At 35.8% G+C, this 17,088-nt stretch overlaps 1 protein-coding gene across 1 annotated transcript in view; it reads left to right on the plus strand.

Annotated features, from left to right (window-relative positions):
- LOC150097452 (A disintegrin and metalloproteinase with thrombospondin motifs adt-2-like) overlaps nt 1–17,088 on the plus strand; it is a gene marked incomplete at its 3' end in the record, with an annotated part of 681,635 nt that overhangs the window by 43,136 nt on the left and 621,411 nt on the right. Inside the window, exon 3 of the mRNA XM_090406923.1 lies at nt 8,801–9,009. Coding sequence (XP_090263049.1) covers nt 8,801–9,009 — 209 coding nt within the window. The remainder of the gene's footprint in view (nt 1–8,800; nt 9,010–17,088) is intronic.

Below are 17,088 nucleotides of genomic sequence, written 5' to 3' on the forward strand. Positions count from 1 at the left end.
TCTTAATCCCAGGTTATCCTCTTCTCTGTTTTGTATGCAGAAACATTTATATATAAAAAACACATTTATATCCTCTTGGAGTATTGCAATAGGTCAGGGAGTTCCACAGATCATCTGAAAGACATGCATCCTCAAATTAGCAATGAGTACAGGTCAAGTGATTATTATGGTGACTTCAACTATGGAGATATAGACTAGAAGGAAGAAAGATCACATGGCAGGAAGGAAATAGAATTTATATACCTACTAAGAGATAATTAGGCAACATGTGATGGAAGGGATTAGGGATAGGAGAATATTAGACCTGGTCATAGGATCATAAGAGTTATCCATAACCAAGGTGATCACATTACCTCTGATTGGTGAAAGTGACCAGGTGGTATTGACTTGGGAGATTGTAAAACACGAGGAATATTCTGTCAAGAAGAGGTATATGTGTGGAACTACAAACCATGTAATTATGACAAGCTTAGGAAGAAGCTTAAATCTGTACCATGGCATAAAACATTGCAGGGTAAAGACATTAGTAGTGCATGGGATATGGTTAAGGTATATAAAATTGTACACCTAAGGTAAGGAGGTTTAATCAAATAGGAGTTAGATGGATGAGCAATATCATTAAGCATGAGTTGCAGAAAAAGAAAATGCTGTGGAGGGTATATAAAGAGAATGGTGACCAGCAAACTCATGAACAGTACAAGGCTCATGCAAGAAAGGGAAAATCAGAATATGAGAAGAATCTATCCAAGCAGGCCAAAGGAAGTCCCAAAGAGTGCTTTCATTATGCAGCAAGTAAGAGGAGGAATGACTATGGAAGATTAACTTTAATGAGTGATGATGATGATCACGAGGAGACAGAAGCAGATGAAATAGTTGAGTTACCGAGTGACCACTTTACAAGGGTATATCATCCTAGTGAGGTTACTGCTTTTATATATGCGACAGACATATGGGAACAGAGGTAGCTGAATTGGAAGTTCTTAGAATATAGAATCTCATTGTAAATACAACTGTGGGATTAAATGGGATATCGGCTATTGTTTTGCTACAGTGTTCAAGCACCTCTGACTTGGCGCTTTTATTTAATTCTTAACTCTGGTAGAGTTCCAAGGTGGGGGAAAGAGGGCAAAATAATTCCCTTGCATAAGGGAGGTTCTAACTGAAGATTTAAGACCTGCAGTAACAAATTATGGACCAATCAATATCTTGGGCATGGTGGTAAAAGTATTAGAAAAATTGGTCAAAAAGAAAATTCAAGAATGGATATATAAAAATATGATACTGTATTAGGGTCAAAATGACTTTGTGAAAGGTCAATCATGCCTTAGTAATTTACTAACTTTTTATACTAACTGAGTGGGATAAGGAAATGGCTGCATGATAATTTTGCGAGATTTTGCAAAGGAATTTGACAGAATACTGCATGGAACTCTGTTATGCAAATTAGAACAAATGGGAATGGACGGAACACTAATTAAGTGGATAAGAGGGTGGCTGCTGTACAGATATCATACAGTGGTATATGGATGGGCAGAATTGAGGCAAACATAGGTGACTAGTGGTGTGCTGCAAGGTTCAGTGCTTGGACCATTGCTGTTTAATTTGTATATAAATGATATTATTATTATTATTATTACTACTACTTGACACCTCCAGGGAGTCCAAAGACTCATCGAGGGAGGGCATCTACTCTACAACTCTCTATCTCCACCACCCACAATCAACAACTCCACCAACGCCATCTACTGCCCACCACTAGTATTTTCACAGACAATCACAAACATCTAAGCCCACAGTAGGATTCGAACCCACAGCCTTTTGGCTGGAGAGCAGATACGCTAATCACTCAACCAACTAGGCCGGCAATATTCAAATTGCTCCACATTGAGAAACACTGATCTATACCAATGCCATCTACTGCCCACCACCACCACCAGTATTTTCAGAGACAATCACAAACATTATGCACACGGTGGGATTCGAACCAGCTGCCTTTTGGCTGGAGAGTGGATATGCTAACCACTCGGCCAGCCAGGCTAAGGATATAGGAAATAACCTAAAAGGAAATATTCATTTGTTTGCTGATGATGCAAAATTAAGTTCACAGTTAATCAAAGAAATGTGGAGAGCTTGCAGGATGATTTAAATAGGCTGTCAGTATGGGAAAAAGTTAATGGGTGTCAGTGTAATGTCGAGAAATGTAAAGTTATGCATTTTGGGATAAAAAGATTACAAGCCATGTATCAGATTGATGGAACTGTACTCCAGGAAATAGATGAAGCTAGAGATTTAGGGATGGTGGTAGACAGAGAGTTAAAGTTTAGAGACCATATTGCTAAGGTCAATAAAATAGCCATGTAATCTTATGGGCTTCCTAAGATAGTCCATAAGATTAAATCTTATGGGCTACCTTAGGAAGCCCATGAGATTACATAAGAATACATTAACATGCAGAGATAAGGATGTTGTTATTCTCCTTTTATGCTTACATGGTAATCAGAATACATTATGAAACTTATGGATACAACTACCGTGTTTGAGTAAAACTTTAGTTTAATATAAACCAAAATATACACTCAACATTTTGACCTTCACATTAAGGTCATCTTACATACATACATATATATATATATATATATATATATATATATATATATGACAGAATGATCATTGACTCGGTTAACATACATAGTTTTATGAAAAAAATTGAATGACTAGAACCGAGATTTAATTAAAAAGGTTTTAATATAAACACACTACTAGTTTCGGCCTGTAACAGCCTTCTTCAGGTGACATTATAAAAGAAAAAACACTAAACATTGAGGGTTAAAAGACTATGAACAACATAGACAGTCTTTATACATAATTAGCATTAAAACGTTGTAGTTGTATTTGAAGCTGTTCTTTCATTTGTTGCATTGTTGGGAGAGTGCGTGCTTGCTGCATCACGTGAACGCCAGTACATGATTACAGCTGAATGACTATCCGGGAGGTTGTAGCTTAAGTTGTTATTTAGATGAACAGGATTGAAGATGATTTCTCTCGATTCCACAATTTTTCTCTCTATTTCGTCACTGCAACGGAAGATGTTTGTAGATTTTTCCCAGCAGACTTTGTGACTTTGGTTATCATCATTAGGATTAGCCGAGAAGAGGATATGACTTGATAATGCACTTGCTCGCTGTCTCTTGTAAGTAACGTCTCTCATGTGTACTTCCATACGCATTTCGACAGATTTGTCTGTCTGCCCGAAATAAGGAATATCGCAGTCACATAATATTTTATATACGCCAGGGTATTTGAGTTGATGATGACAAGGTTTTGGGTGGCTAATTAAGGAACGGATCTTTGGAAGTGGAGTGAACAAGGTTCTGATATTGTATTTTTTTAGAACTTTTGCTAATTTATGTGAAACAGTACTTATGTAAGGAATAGATATATTGCTTTTGAATCTATTTGTTTCTTCTGAGTGATATCTGGGAGGATTAAGAAGGAATTTGTTAATGATTTTCTTGGAATATCCATTAACTTCGAAAGACGTTTTCAGATGGTTTATTTCCGTAAGCAGTTCATTTGGATCATCAAGAAGAGAACGGGCTCTATGTCCCAAGGTGGAAATTATTCCAAGCTTATGAGGAGGGAAATGATGGGATTGACTGTGCAGATATCTGTTGGTATGTGTGGGTTTTCTATATATCGATATTTTTAGTTTACCAGCAGAAGAGCGAGTCAGTTTGACATCAAGAAAAGGCAAGGAATTATCCGTTTCAAGCTCAGCAGTAAACTTAATACTTTGATGTCGGCTATTGAGATGTTCGAGGAAAACCATAAGGGATTCATGTCCATGGCTCCAAACAATGAAGACATCATCCACATAACGTTTCCAAACTTTAGGTGTTAAAATAAAGGAAGAGATAGCCTTGGTTTCAAAATCTTCTAAGTATGTATATATATATATATATATATATATATATATATATATATATATATATATATATATATATATATATATATATATATATATATATACATACACAAAGAAAAAAGCTGTACTACAATCTACATGGCATGCTAAAGTTACTGACCAACTGTTAAAACTATTTGCCTGACCTTTGGTGTTAATAAAAAGGAAAAAAAAAAACCTCACTACATCAAGGCTAGAGTCCTGTTATTATTATTTTCTATTAGGTTAAAAATTAAGTGGAGAGTAACATGTTCATACAGCTAATAATGGATAAATAAATAAACAAAAATAAAATTACTTATATAAGTATACAAATAAATTGCAACTGGTATGGATAAAGATGAAAAATTGCTTAGAGCCCTAAAGTCAGGGTTTGCTGGAAACTAAGTGGGCTGAATGTGTGCCATCCGAATTCTTGGGATTTTTAAGCCCCCATTATTATTAAAATTAGGATGATTAATCAAAATTTCACAGGCTTCTTTAAATTTCTGTTCATACCAAGTTTTTGTATGATGCAAAGCACAAGTACTTTTCCAATCAATTCAATGTAGGATGTTAAGAGCATGATCTGAGACTACCTGCTTCACCAAAATTATTATATTTAATGTGTCGTTTGTGTTCTTTTAAACAGATAAGGATTGCATGTCCAGTTTCCCCAATATAAGTAAGTTACAGGTGCAATACATGCAATAAACTCCAGGGTGTGCCAATGTGGGGAGAGGAACATTAGAGGTGTTGAATATGATAAAGAGCCAAAAGGCTATATAGACACGAGTTACCTAGTGTTGTACTACCCAAGTGATGACTTACACTTGGACTCGCCGATAGTTCTTCGGCATGAAACTCTTAGATTTCGATGGATTTTGATCCCCGAGTTTCGTACCTGGCTGTAAAATAAAATAATATGGGATTTATTATCTCCTTAACTTAGGTGTTGAATATGTTTTTTAATTTTAAAGGTGGTTTAAAAGTAGCATTAAGAATATAATGATGTAGGATTCTATTAATTTTTTCTGATAACCCTTTAATGTATGGGAGTGTTATAGTTTTACTGTAATCTATATTATTTTTTGATGTTTACTTTTTGATCTCACTTGTTTGAAGTTTTATGAAGAATTTTATTAATAGTATTTTTGCTATATCTGTTATTTATAAATGTATTGCTAATAATTTTTAATTCTTGTTTAAGAGCTTGCTCATTAGAACAAATTGTTATAGCTCTCTTTTGAGGGTTTGACGACTCCAAATTTCTGAAAAGGATGGTGATATGAGTTAGCATGTATATATTGGCTGGTGTGTGTAGGCTTGCAGTAAACAGTGAAGGATAGACTGCCTGAGGAAGACCTGTGACTAGTGTATCCAGGAACGGGAGCGAGTTCTAATTTTCAATTTCAGTAGTAAATTGTATGCGCTCATGTTGTTTGTTCAGGTGGCAAAGGAATGTGTTTAATGTTTTGCGGCTGTGTGGTCAAGTAACAAAAACATCGTCAATGTATCTGAGTCAAACTGTAGATTTTAGAGTAAAGGAATCAAGAGCATATTGCTCAAAAACTTCCATATAAAAATTAACAATGGGGGGATAGTGGTGAGCCCATAGCTGTACCTTCTTTTTGTAGGTAAAATTCATTTTGTCACACGAAGTAACCGGAACGTAGTATGTGGACAAAGAGAGCTGTAATGTTGAGCGGAAATTTGTTCTAGAAGAAGAATTGTGCCATTGATTTGAACATTTGTGAAAAGGGCAAGAAACGTCAAAACTGACTAATAAATCATCTTTGCTGAGTGTTATGTTTTTAATTTTGTTTATGAAGTGTTGTGTGTTCTTTATATAGGAGGGGGGGGATGACCTACCAACTCCTTGAGTGTTGACGCTAATTTCTTGGCTAAGTAATAATTAGGACTGTCTATTCCCTCAACTATCGGCCGAAGCGGAACGTTATGTTTGTGTACCTTGGGAACACCATATATTCTGGGAGAACAGGCTTAATGTGGTATTAGGTTTTTAACAGTGTTTGACGGCCAAGAGGTGACAGACTTAAGTAATTTCACAGTTTTTTCCTTTATCCTGTTGGTCGTATTATAGTTCACAAGCTGATAGGTGCTATTATCGGAGACTAGTTGATTCATCTGATGAATATAATTGATCTGTCAAGGATGACTGCGGCATTACCTTTGTCTGATTTTGTTATAATTATATCTTGATTAGCTTTTAATGACGATTGCTGCTAGTTCTGTTTTTGTCAAATTGCTACATATGGTTTTCTTTTTATTTAAAACATTGCTGGTTTCTAAATGATAAAATGATAAGATTTAATTCTTCTTTCTATGTGGTATATAACATCCAGTTTATTAACACTTCTAGGTGCTACTGCGAAGTTTAGGCCTTTATCAAGTAAGGTGTGGCTAGATAGGTTGATCACATGAACATTGCTTGCATGTTGTGCTCCTCGTCTCACTTGTTTGTTGTTCACTGTTGGAGTTATTTGCCGGGGAAACGAGATCCTGATCGGTTAGATTTGTATGATTGGTATTCAAATTTTGCAGTTGTTTTAAAATATGAAATTTGGCCTTAAGTTTTTCTTTATTACTTTCCAGAATATGTTTAGCTGAATTATCAGTGATGCAGAGACAGCAATCTTATTCCTAACTGCATCAAGCTGATAATAATAAATTTAGTTTAATCCTTTATCCAAATGGAAGCAAACAAAGTTTGCACCTGCAGTATCTTCAGGACTGAGGCACCTCATGGTAAAGGTGACCCAAGCTCTCGTCACTTGTCTTAGTATCTCTCATAATGTAAAGTACATCTCCTTGTGGACATGTATAATGCTATGCATTAAGGCAGGGATTCTCAACTTATGGTACGCGTACCACTGGTGGTACGTGAGCCACTGCCTTACTGGTACATCTAATATCTTGAATTGAATATAGTGGTATGCCACTGGAAAAGGTTGAGAACCCCTGCATTAAGGGAAGAGCCACTACCCAGACCGGTTTTGACCTTTATTGAGGTCTTCTCGTCAATGGGAGCCAGAACCAGAGGTGGTGATACTAAGGTATAAGTAATGGAGAAGTCATATTTCCATATGCCAGTTGCCAAAAGGTGTCTCACCTTATTATTAAATTACTCTGGATTAGAGAGAAAGATGTTGGAAGTTTTTTCCCACTTGGTTAGATTATAATAAATTTACAGACAAATGATGAGAGCTTGGTCCACCTTTACCACGAGTTGCCTCAATCCTGAAGATACTTCAGGTGCAAACTTTGTTTGCTTACACTTAGATAGAGGATTAAACTAAATTTATTATAGTCTAGCCAAGTGGGAAAAACTTCCAACATGCATCAAGCTGAAAAAGAAATTTACTTCTGGTAAAGCACTTCACTCTATGCACCTACAGAGAAAGCGATTCTTAGAGAACAAATTCAAGCAGCATGCAATAATCTGGCAATGACCCAAAAGCAAGTTTTAAATTTACAATCTGAACTCTCTAGTTATATGAATCTGGAGATTTTAAATGTGCATGAAAGAAACTCTAGCTTTGATGTAGTGAGTTTTTTTTTTTTAACATTAGAGGTCAGGCAAATAGTTTTAATGGTTGATCAGTAACTTTAACATGCCATGTAGATTGTAGTGCAGCTTGTTTCTTTGTATATATATATATATATATATATATATATATATATGTATGTATACTCCAGAAGATGACTTTAATGTGAAGGTCGAAATGTCGAGTGTATATTTTGGTTTATATTAAACTAAAGTTTTACTCTAAGATGGTAGTTGTATCCATAAGTTTCATAATGTAAGTTGTTATTCTCCTTTATAAGGCCTTGATATATCCACATCTGGATTACTGTTTTCAAGTCTGGTCTCCTGGGTTTCTTGGGGTTGAGTAAGCAGTGGAGAAGATTCAGAGGCAAGTGACCAGAATGGTGAGTGGTCTGTGGAATGTTCCCTATGAAGATAAGTTGAGGGTGTGGATTGTAGAAGTTGGTTGACTGGAGAAAAAGAGGGGATATGATAGAAACATTTAAGTTTCTTAAAGGATTTTATAGGATTGATGCAGGGGAAATGTTTCAGAACTTGGCTGGAGGATGCAGAACAAGGGGTCAATCCTGGAAGTTGAATAAAAGTGTGAGTACTAAATTTTTTGCTGGTAGTTGTGAATGAGTGGAATGGGTTGCCAGATTCAGTTGTGAGTGCTTTGTCTGTAAATGGGTTCAAGGAGAGGTATGATATATTTTGTGTGGATAGTTTGGGTCTCCCGTGATGTCTTTGGACTTCATGGAGGTGTCCATATAATAATAATAATAATAATAATAATAATAATAATAAACTTCTACATAGCTGTGATAATTTTTTTTTACAACCTTAGAAGGCTTTCAAATTAGGACTTCAGATGTTTATTTCGCTACAATTTGAACTGTTTCACTTAACTCATTGTCACTTGCTAACTGTAACATGTAATGTACTCTGAAGATGCTGGTTTGAAATTCAATGAAATATAAGCCATTTAATAAACATCTTTTTTATAATTTAGTTTGTGTAGTATTGTAATATCACTGAAAATAAGTTATGGATAACGTTCAACACCCGAGCTTGTCTATTATGGCATCTTATACCAACAATGTTATATAAATCCATAGCTTGTTGGTTTTAAAGTGGATATGCTAACCACTTGGCCAACCAGGCTGACAAATATCAAATAAATATTAAATGAATGATTTGATCTTACATAATTTTTGAGTTTGAGTTGCTTTTCATTTTATGAATTTGATAAATGTGATTTTATGAGAAGTTCTTATTCCTCATTATTTTTCTTTGGTGTTGTAAAGCACTCCGAAAACATCGTATTTGGTCTCCAGGTGTGTTTCCTGATTTCCAGCATAAACATTTACGAAGACGGCAGCGAAGAGCTCTTGATTTCTTAGTTATTGAAACAGCAGTATTTATTGACCAAGCTCTTTATGATGCAATGAAGAGGACATTTCCTGTCAATGCAGATCAAGAATTAACCACATTTGTCCTAACAATGATGAATGCTGTAAGTTGCTGTTCATTTGTTTCTTTCAGTTGACATGTGTATATGTAAGTAATTGAAAAAAAAAAATTAAGTTTTCATAAAACAAATTAATTTCACTATCATGGGCATAAACCTTTTTTCTGTATACAGTCCAAGAATTCACAATTCCTCTGTTTCATAGAAATGGATGAAGAGGCAAGGAGTGGGTCTAAAATCTGAAAAATAGTGCCACATGATTTATAGATAAGCCATGCTTGCTTATAGTAAAGTGAAAGATCAGTGTGATTAAGTATTTACAGTGTAGAATTATTACAAGGCCCTTTAGTCAGTAATGACTTGTGTGACACCTTTCAGAAAAGGAAAACCTTACCTGAATAATGAATGCTACAACATTCATTATTGGGGAAGCTTCTTTGATCTCCAAAATTTCAAATAGTTTCACTTGATGAAAAATGCTGCTAGTCTCAACATAGTTAATAAAAATTTATTATCATCTTCATCAGACCTCCATAGTGAAGACTCATCACAGGAGGTCCCACTCTTGCCCAACCCAGCATACTACACCTTAAATGAATTCACCACATTCTTAGGTAATCTATTCCAATCACTTACCACTCTCCAAGTGAAAAACTTAATATTCACCCTGTGCTTTTACCCTCCTTATATAGTTTCCAGGGGTGTTTTCCTGTTTTATGCCTGTTTCCACCCGTTCTATGAAAAATTTCAATACAGTGGAATCATAACATCCTTACTTCTTCACATCTGTGTCCTCTATATCATTACCATAATCTGCTGGGCTGCCTTCACATTTTTAGTGAAATATCCCAAAAATGTTGGATCCCTATCAGTCATCACTTCCTAGATCCCTCATCTCCTCTCCTCCTCCTTTAAGATATCCCCAATTTTAAACTTTTCATTTCATCTTTGCTTTTTTAAATTTTAAAAACTTACACTTCTACAACATTGAACTGTTAATCCCACTTACTTCCCTATTAACCTAATCTGTTCAAGTCCTCCAAAGCTGCATCTGTTATACTCCCCATAGTTTCCCCCAACTTTGTATTATTAGCAAACAACTGCATATCACCATTTGGACCTTCCCAATATCATAAACATATAAGTTAAGCAGTAGTGGCCCTAAAACAGTCCCTTGGCACACCACTACTGACCTTCTTAGATATCACTACCCATACATAACTTGCTGATACCTTTCAGGCAACAAATCTCCATTAACCCTTAACTGCTGCGGTCGAGTTAACTTGAGCACGGAAAAAAATGGCGACCTTGCTACGATCGAGTAAACTCTATTTGAACGTTTGGTGCGCCTCCCATATTCAAACAGTTTTTTAGTATGGGAAGAATCGTCATAAGATATTCAAACTTTGCGAGTAGGTTCCTCCATCTATTTCCCAATTGACATTTATTTGACTTGGGTTTCTGTACTTGTATGACATTTAAAGAGAAAAATTTGAATTGGTACAACTAATCATATTAAGCGCCTTCACGCAATTGGAAGAACGACGGTACATTGTGCCCTTCGATTGGAAAAGGCCTAAGTTTGATTCTCGTCGTGATGGGAGGAATCTTTATATATGGACTTTTTCAGTCGAAAGTGAGTTAGCCATTAGCCGATCTCATATGGAGGTAGCAGGGTTTTTTCTCCTGGAAACTTGGGTTTTTCAGCCCACATACAGACAAATTGGCCCTTCAGAACACACACAATTTACAGACAAAAAATACTAGTTGTGGTGGAGGGTGGTAGATGGTGTTAATGTGGATGATTGGTTGTAGAGGTTCGGATGGAGACTGAGAGTTGTACAGTAGGTGTCCTCCCACGATGAGTCTTCGGACTCCTCGGAGGTGTCACGAATAATAATGATATGCAGCACAATGCATAAACCATGTGACTGCAGGGATTTCCGGGATGTCACAATATGGGGTCTACCAGTAAATATCCGTGTTATCTTACCGATGATCAAATTGATGAATTTTTAACATCAAATGAGTCAGGAGAAGAATTGTCCGAGTTAAGTGAATTGTGTACTTCGGATGAAGATGATCCTGGTGATTCTACATAAATTAATGTGTGTATTTGCATAATCAAGTGGACACCCCCCTTGATTATGCAAATCTTCATAAAACACTATTATTGCCATTTTTGTGAGTGAACAAGTGTATATCAAGAATGTATGATGCTGTCTGAACTTCTTACTTCAGTAAGAATTTTAATTGATTTTATTTATAAATTCTTTGCAAAATTAACTCAGCAAATGGGAAAATGTCAGTAGAATATAAAGTCAGCAGTTAAAGGGTTAACCAATTAATCTGCTATGCAACACTATTTATTCCAGTTTAATTACCAGCTTGTTATGTGACAATATGTTAAAGCTTTTTGAAAATTCTGAAATATCAGTGTGTGTATCTCCCTTGTTTAAAGCATTACTATTATTATTATTATTATTATTATTATTATCATCATCATCCTCTGACCTCCATAGGGTCAGAGACTCATCATGTGTGCAATAGCGCACACAGTGCTCATCCAACCATGCCTTAAACTGATTCAGTGTGTCTACATTCACAACACACTCAAGCAATGCATTCCACTCACCAACCACCCTCCATGCAAAGAACCTTCTTTTCACTCCTCTACTCACACCCTCCTTATACAGTTTCCAGCAATGGCTTCTTGTTCTACACCCTCTTCCATTCTATGAAAAATCTCTTCCTTGTCAACCTAATAACAACCCCTGACTAGCTTATATGTCTCAATCATATTCCCCCTCGCTCCACATTCCAAAGACTACTGATCACCTTTGTGAATCTTCTCTGGACCCTTTTCAACATATCCTTGTCACCATGGAAACCTGGTGACGAAATCTGTGCACAATAATCCATATGAGGCCTGATCAAGGCTTTATACAATGGCATCATAACCTCTCTATTTCTGCATGTCAGGGTCCTCTGCATCATTGCCATTATCTTATGTGATATCTTCACATCTTGTACAATGTAGCCTCTGAATTTCAGGTCCTTGTCCACCATCACTCCTAGATCTCTCATCTCTTCTGCATCCTTTAAAGTTTCCCCACCAAGTGTATATTTTACATCCTAATGTTGCTTACCAAATCTCAAAGCCTTGCACTTTGCAACATTGAACTGATAATTCCACTTACCTTCCCATTCATACAATCTATTCAAGTCCTCCTGTAAGGCCATGACATCCACAAGACTCTACATTACTCTCTCTAATTTTGCATCAGCTGCAAATAGCTGCTTATCACTAATTAAATCCATTCCAATATCATTATCATACAAATTGAACAACAATGGTCCCAAAACTTACCCCTGTGGTACACCACTAGTGACTGTCCTCTTTCGGGATACTGCACCCTCATATACAACTTTCTGATACCTATCTGATAGCCAGTTACTGTTCCAACTCAGAAGTCTCTTATCCATTCCCATCTGTTTCAATTTATTTAACAGTTTGTCGTAGCAGTCTATCAAAAGATTTTGCAAAATCCAAGTACACCGCTGTATATGCATCTCACCTGTCCAAGATATTTGTCACCTTGTTATAGTACATAACTAAGTTAGCAAAACATGATCTCCCTTTAACAAACCCATGCTGATAACCACAGAGAATACACTGCTGTTATCAACCCATTTCCGTATCCTATTTCTCACCAATCTCTCAAGTGCCTTCACTACAACTCCAGATATACAGATTTTTGATGTTTTTCCACTTGATTATATTATAAATTAAAGATGCCAAGAAATTATATTCTTGGTTTTATCTTTTATCCAAGTGTAAGCAAACAAAGTTTGTATCTGAAGTAACTTCAGAACTGGGTAACTCGTACATAGTATTTAGTATCCCATAATCAGGAGTGTAGTCGGGTCAGGGTGCTCCAGGGCGACGCCCTGGTACTTTTTTAAAACTATCAAAATTTTCAAATTCATTGTAATAAATTATAAGAATTATAATAATGAGATTTATATTACATTTCCAGCTTTTGGTCAAAAAATAGGAGCTTGCACTCTTGTCATTTTCGTTTCAGAAAACAAGACAGTCTCTCTACCATATGGCTGTCGCATATCATAATAATAATAATAATGCCGCACTTCGTGCTCTGGATTTTTGTTTCCAAGGTAGAGCCCTGGCACTATTTCTTTTAGGACTACACCTCTGCCCATAATGCAAAGCACATATCCTCACAGACATGTATAATACTATGCATTATGGGAAAGGTCGCTACCCAGACTGGTTTCGACCTTTATTGAGGTGAAAAAGTAAAGGAGTACTCACCAAATGCCTAGAGTAGTTAGTATAGGGGTGCAAAAGAGCCTGATAGAATTAGGAGAAAGAAAAAACAGATAGATAGCATGAGAGATAGAGAAAAGGCCTTAGCTCTTTTATATCATCATATAGCCAAAGACTGTCAGTTTTCCTTTTTCACCAATCTCATATAGATGAACAACCAAAAGACCAATTGAAACTAAAGCACAAAGATGATTGATACGTAGGTGGTTAGTCTTATCTGAGTTAACCGCTTTGAGTTAGCCTTCTCTGTCTGGGATCATCCTCCAGTCATCCTTGCAATTGACTATAAGACCACATTGAATTAAGAGGATGGAACTTTACTGCTCAAAACAATTAAGGGATATTCTTGTTGTTATTCTTATTAAACTTTTTTCACTCTAAAATGTATAATTTGTTAAATTTGTAATAAATATTGATTATTTAAACAATATCTCATCAATTACACCATATCCATAAGTAAGAATATTTATTCATGTATAAAGTACCCAATAGTTATAATTATTTGCAGAAATTTATAATTATCCGACAGAAACTAAAATATCCCCTAATTGTATAAATTAAGTTGATATTAAATCCAACATCATTTCAAAGCTGAATACAGAAACTATAAAAGTTTCTAACCTAAGTTTCTACTCTTTTTATAGAAACTATAAAATTTTCTACATTAAGTGGTGAATATCCACTTAATTTATATAATTTTGCATCGTCAAAATGAAGCCTTTTGGCTCTTTATTTTAGTAAATATCTCCTAATTGTTTTGAGCAGTGTATTTAAAAAAAAAACCTCTCATAGCAAGAATAGACAGAATTTTATCTCCCCCTGGTGAATATTGCAAAATGTGGGTCGTCTACACCTGTAGTCAAAAATTTGATATCTCCTAGAACACTTCTTTCTAAATAAAAAAATCTTCTCATTGATCCAAAAAAATTATTTCCACAACACAGTATTATAAAGCATTTGGGTGGTGGATACTGTAAAAAATGCAGGGCAAGAGGGCAGCTGTAGAATGCATGTTCTACTGTTTCCAATTGGTAACAGATGTCACAGATTGGATCTCCGATGTTAAAATACATTTGATGGTATTGACTGGAAGGTGACCATATGCAATTTTCAAAGCAATATCCCTCCTGATAGGGTATCCTTGGAACTTCAATAAGTTATCAAACAAAGCATTGTTGTCAGTGCCCAACTGTTGAAGTTCGTTGTGTAAGAGATTAAAGATTTCTTTATACCAAATTTTACTTTTTTTTAATGGAAAGAATGCCAGAGTGTTGTAGCAGTCTTAGAGTTAAGCACAGAGTGTTATAGTATTTAGGAACAATCTCAGCTTTTGGACCTTTATAATCATTTACTCCAAACAGGGGAAGATGAAAATCCATGTAGTATAGGAGAAGGTCTGCAATATTTTATGGATTTTTGAAGCTGTGTTGCTTAAATAGCAGAATCTGTATTCCATAGTTTCTATATTCTATATCTTTGATAGTTAAAGAAATTCCTTTTTAACTTCTTGGTATCAGCTGGACCAAAAAAATTGCTCAGGTTTATTGAAGTCTCATCAGGAGCCAGACCCAAAAGTGATACCAAGGTTGAAGTAATGCAGAAGTCATATTTTCATGTATGTGTAGCCAGAAGGTGTCACACCTTATTACTAAAATACTCTGGATTAGAGGTAGATATTGGAAGTTTTTCCACTTGTTTATACTATAAATTAAAGATGCCAAGAAATTATATTCTTGGGTTAATCCTTTATCAAAGTATAAGCAAAGTTTACACCTGAAGTAACTTCAGGACTGGGCAACTTGTATATAGAGACTTCATGATAACTCTCACCAACTGGAGTAAAATGTGAAACCTCACTTACAATTACATCCTCTGATGAAATGATCATATCTAAAATTCTTGATCCTCGCATGTCCTCTTTTATGTGCTCCCCGAGATAATTCATTTTCCTTGTTCCCAATTGCTATCTCTTCATTCCAGTCTATACCACCAAAATTAAAATCGATCATAATAATTATCCTTCCTTTCTTCACTAATTCAAGTTGTGTGTACATTTCTTCACCACCCCTCCACATTCCCAGACCTATAGCAACATCCAACTAAATCATCTTCCTGTCAGCCTCCACGTTACACCACACTGCCTCATAACCATTGCCATTATTTTCCTCTTTCATGTCTACCTTGTGTGGACTTAATTCCCCTGCTATCATCAGCAGCATTCCCTCCCCCTCTTGTCCTTTCTCTCCTTGCGAAAAAAAAACTGTATCCTTCTTTTTCTATTCCTTTTTGAATATCATCTTCATCAAAACATTTGTCATGTTATAAGTATATTGCTAAAACATGATCTTATCCAAGCAAACCCATGCTATCCATCAAGGAGAATGATGCCCTTCTCAACCTAATTTTCTGAATCCTCACTAACCTCTAGCAATTTGACCATAACTCCAGACAACTCGATTGGCCTCTAATTCAAAGCCATAGTCCTCTTACCTCCCTTATGAAACAGAACAATTTTACCTTCTTTTCACTCCTTTGGAACTTGGCTGTATCTAAGACTCATGTTGAAAAGATATGTCAAAGCTGTTAACTCCTTGGAACATTCCCTCAACATGTGTGGCAAGATATCATCAATTCCTCATATATCTCCTGCTCACTCACCAACAGTGGCTTCTCCTCCCTTCCCAGTGCTCTCCAGTTCTGCATGATGTTAACTTCATGAGGATGGAATACCTTTTATGAATTGCTCATTTAACATGTCAACTATATCTTCTTCTGTAGTTATCATTCTACCACTTTCACTAACCAATAATCATCCTTCCATAATCATGATTTCTTCTACTTCTATGTATTGAAAGAACTCTGGGATTTTTTTTGGCTTCATTAGCTAACTGCTGCTCATATTGCCCTTTTGCTACTTTTTTCAAGTGTCACATTTTCCACCTGCACTTTGTACTCCTCATGATACTGATTATTACTGCGTATCTTGTGCTGCTTTCAAATTGCATGCCATATCTCTTCATCCATCCATTTCACACATGTCTTATTTAACCTCTTGACTCTTTACATGCATTCAGATTGTCTCTGTCAGGTAGTTGTTGAGTAGGGACCAAAGGAGCATTGATCTCCTTTCCATCCAATTCATCATTCAGTGATATAGTTATTGACAAGTTGATATTTTGCACAGACATTCAATTTCTGCAATATGCATATTCCATAAATATTCCCATGGGAAATGTTCATCTGAAATAGCATCACTAATTTCCCTACTTAGTACTATCATTGGAAGATGTGCAGCTACTGCTCAACATCGCTTCACAGTGCACCTTGAAACAACAGGACAAGTTTCTTTTCCTTCTCCTTCATTGTGTTACTGCTATATAGTGGAACAGTCTTCCCCCTGATGTGTTTCCTAAGGAATACAATATTCAATCTTTTAAATCAAATATTAAGAAGTTCCTCCTTTCCCAACCCACTACCCATATATGGTACTAATGTACTGTAGGTTGATCAACCAACCTCTCATGTATGAGACCCAACATAAAAATATATATATATAGCTGCAAATCACCTACTGAGTTTGTCATAATCAATAACCTTATTGATCTGCATATATCCCTTTCCTTACAGATGTCCTTATATGGCTGACCACTCCATTATCACTTTCACCAACTGGAAGAAGATTTGACATCCTCCTCCCCATAATGATCACCCATTTCTTATTTGCCATATTAATTTGCTTATCGATTTGCTTCTCACTACCCTCTAAATAACTA

The sequence above is a fragment of the Typopeltis vanoorti genome, chromosome 17 (genome assembly GCF_054136105.1).
Source record: "Typopeltis vanoorti isolate ZY-2024b chromosome 17, IOZ_Tvanoo_1.0, whole genome shotgun sequence".
NCBI classification, from domain to species: Eukaryota; Metazoa; Arthropoda; class Arachnida; order Uropygi; family Thelyphonidae; genus Typopeltis; species Typopeltis vanoorti.